General features: G+C 39.1%; 1 protein-coding gene across 1 annotated transcript; it reads right to left on the bottom strand.

Moving 5' to 3' along the window:
• Positions 1-1,988: 1,988 nt before the first annotated feature.
• On the bottom strand, positions 1,989-3,391 carry LOC113303406 (homoserine kinase-like). The gene has a single exon (XM_026552438.1). It carries the CDS (start codon positions 3,249-3,251, stop codon positions 2,154-2,156), a length of 1,098 nt encoding a protein of 365 aa, XP_026408223.1. The 5' UTR covers positions 3,252-3,391; the 3' UTR covers positions 1,989-2,153.
• Between the last annotated feature and the right edge of the window lie 627 nt (positions 3,392-4,018).

The following is a 4,018-nucleotide window of genomic DNA, read 5'->3' on the forward strand; positions in this document are numbered from 1 at the left end:
TAATACCCAAAACTAGATCAGAACTTCCTACCTCTTCAATCCCAAGATCTGAACTATCAGTAGGTGAATCGTCTAGTGCAGGATCACCTGCTTCCGCCATGAACTCCCACATCACACCAGCATCTCCCATACTACTAAATAATTACCACCTTCACCCTTTTCATCACACGCAACATAATCCTCTTCTTTTCCATGATTAAGGCCAGCTTTGGTGTGTTGCAAAGGACGCACCTTTCTCGAATGTAAATGCTTCCAAAATCGACTTCTCATGAGTAGTCCTCACATTGGTAGCAACTGGCTTCTGGATGGAATTGACAAATACCCGTCCTCTTGATGGACCTTGCACAAATACCCTCTGGGGGTATATTTTAAGTTGACTAACTTCTTAAAGGAAACTGATTTTTCTTGACATCTGGCGACATGTGCTTAACATCAACCTGACTTTGCTTCAGAGAATTCATTCTATTTCATCTTGATCCCTGTGCATCTCCTTCAAAGCTTCTGCAATAGAAAGATGGCGCATCAAGAGATATTTCATCAGTAGTGCACCAGAGAGCAATAAAAACAAAGCAACACATTTCTTCTTAATATGTGTGAACTAAGATGCACCGTTACAGGACAAAGAATGAATATAAGCGTCGCAACGAGCAAACTGAATAAAAATAAGCATACCGCATCCAATACGTCACAGTGAAGTTCTTTGCTATTCCCAATCTCCCATGCACAATATACGCCTTTGGCCCCAAGTCTGGCTTCACAGCTCCCTCTGGCAATTTTGTAGCTAGAGTAAGGAATCCATTTTTCGGATTGGTATACCCCTGATACCCAAGGAACTAATGAATTCAGCACCATGGAGTGGCAAAGGTTCCTCAAAGAAAATAGATGGTGGCCAGTCCCTCAGTTTGAGCATCTCAGGCCATGAGATGAAGTAACTTCGACCTTCTGAACAGCCTTTAAAAAGTTGGTGTATATTAATCTCTACCTGCACGCACGAAATGCAATATGTAAGCTTATTTCGTCATATATGAAAGTAGAATGTTCAAGATTGACAACTTTATAGAACTGTTTACAGATCTACTTTCCTTAAGCTTCTATCTCTCAAAATTTTAGCAATATTATATTCTAAATCAAAAGACTTATGATCGTTAAGAGTAATGAAACCAACCTCACGCCAATCCAGGCAATCAATGGCCTCCAGAGTTAGGATTTCTCTTGCTGAAGGCACGCCAATAACCATTAGCTCCCAGCTGAAAACAGCTATAAAATCCAGTGTTCCGCACAATTACTGGTTCACCCTTGATCCAGTGTTTCTGAAAGTGTTGAATGTCCCGTGCTGAATTTCTATAGCTTTTAGACAATATAGATAATTGTCATCATAATCCTCACGATAAGCTGAACTCCTTATAGTGTTCTTTCCAAGTCAATATTGCTGACAGAGTTGAAACAGGAGTACCGCGGTGTATGAGTTGCAAGCATATCCCAGCTTTTACTGCTATGTCTTCAGCTCTTGGCTTCAACTCTGAAACCCAATTTTCTAGAAGAAGGCACTTCAGCTCTAGATGAGCAGTACCGCACGCATCCACTTCTTCAGATGAGCAAGGAATACTGTCACTACTCCTCGCTTTCTAGTTTCCACTTAGGTTTTAGTTTCACATGATTCTGCAATGGTTTCAGAACCACGTTTTAACCTTTACGACCCTCGAACATCCTCCAAACCTGGCAAAGGCACTCCACCATGTAGATAAAGCTTCAAAATCAGTCAATATACTCCATAATTACTTCCTCACTTTTCTATGCACAACCGCCACGGATCTCCCAACAATAATTAAGACATAGATCATAAGAACAGTTTGAACAGCTCCGGTAAAAGTCGACAACAGAAGCAGTTGTCAGCAATTAAGGCATAGCAAACACTTGAAGATTTTGATCTGCTGAAATGTTAGTTCAATTTGTAGATGCTTTTTATTATAACAAAAACACACAAGCTGTACCAGACAGGGTTAACATTGCTCTAAATTCAATGAGACAATAAACCTGAACTACACTAAGAACATAAATTAAAACCCTAGTCTCAATCGTGAAATACCAATTAGCTAGCAAAATGCTGCAAATATTCAAAAAATTGATCACAATTACAAAATTGCTCAAACCCATCATCTAGTGATACTACTAACAACCCTAGCGCCAACTCTATCAAGACTACTGACCACAGCTGAAGCCTTCAAACTCCCTTGTTTCATAAAGGCTTCCACCATTTTCACTCCAATTTCCACTCCGCTTTCTGCATTATCCATTATGGCAACCGCAGTCGGTCCTGCCCCGCTAATAGTACACCCAAAAGCACCAGCATCAATAGCTGCTTTCTTCACAGCAACCATACCAGGAATCAATGGTGCTCGGTTGGGTTCAACAATCTTATCAGACGATAATGCTAAACCCAACATCTCCAAATCCCCTTGAAGAATTCCAGCTACCAACGCGCCAGCTTGACTCGAATTCCAGGTATGATCCTCCAATGTAATATGAGCAGGCAATACTGCTCTCATTTTCTTAGTCGGGGCTTCAAATTCTGGATTGACAAGAACAAAAAATAAATCTTTGTCACTCGGAAATGGCAGTTTAACTACATTCAACGGATTGTAATTCTGAACCAAAACAAATCCACCCATTATTGCTGGTGCTATGTTATCAGCATGATAACCAGATATTTTAGCTTCTGAATCAAGTCCAGCTAAAACAAGATCAGAAAAATCCAACTTTCCCCCAAAAATCTCATTAACTGCAACTGCAGCAGCAGCGGCACTAGCAGCACTTGAACCAAGACCACTACCTAAAGGCAATCCCTTTTCAAGAGATAAAGAAAGACCCACAGATTTAATCCCTAGCATCTTCATAACTGAAATTGCTGCAATTCCAGCACAATTCCACAATGGGTTCTTACTCAATTTTGAACAACCATTAATAGATGATATCTGAATTTCACCTGGTTGTACATTTGAATCAATTGATAGAGTAACATAATCACCAATCCCATCAACAGCACAACCAAGAAAATCAAACCCTGGACCTAAATTTGCTACTGTTGCTGGTGCAAAAGTTCTTAAAGAATCGAAGACTGGTTTGGGTTCGGATGTGATTTTTAGGGTTTTAGTATTACTACAGCATCTAAGAAGGGTTTGGGAACGAGGGATTGGATTGAATGTATTTGTTGATGGAGGAAGTGAGATGGGTTTGAATGATGCGTAAGCCATATTATCTCACCGGTACTGAAAACTGAGTCTCAAAGAGAAATTATTTACCACGGAGGATCCGTGGATGCCGAACTAGGAGGGGTTGAGTTGCAGAACATCAACAATGGGTGGGGGGAAATGAACAAAAGCTCTTCACGAGATATATAATTCAACCGGCTCCAGTCATATGACTATTTGTTGTACGAATAAATACGTGACCATCATACATCATTACTGCTTTGAGTTTTGGCATCGTTATGTTTTTTCAACGGATAAAAACACAAGCAGTTTCTTTATTTACTATCCGGCATGTTGGACATCATTTTTGTGAAAAAAATTTTAAATCCAACAACGAATTTAAAAATAATATTTTGAGATATGTTCCTCGTTAGTCATTTGTCCCATTCAAACCCATTACCCATCTGCGTGGATACCCACCCAGTTTAGATAAGTTTTACCCGCATAAATGGAGATGGGTTAAGATATGAGTAATACCTGAAATTGCTGCTTCGAGGATGGGTGGGGATGGGATTCAAGATTCCCGCTCTATACGCAACTAATATCGTAGAATAAGTATCTTCTTTCACCCCGTAACTTTTATATATTGGGATATAGAATTTTACATAAGAATTTGTACCGTAGTTATTTAGTATTTTTATTGGTCATTAGTGTTCTAATGTATAAGATATTTTCTCTATAACTCTGAACATCTATTTTGATTAGTAATCATTCATTTTTAATAGTTAATCATATTTTGAATCGTATGTTGATGTATGTTTTTGTTGATT

The sequence above is a fragment of the Papaver somniferum genome, chromosome 8 (assembly GCF_003573695.1).
Source record: "Papaver somniferum cultivar HN1 chromosome 8, ASM357369v1, whole genome shotgun sequence".
Lineage (NCBI taxonomy): Eukaryota > Viridiplantae > Streptophyta > Magnoliopsida > Ranunculales > Papaveraceae > Papaver > Papaver somniferum.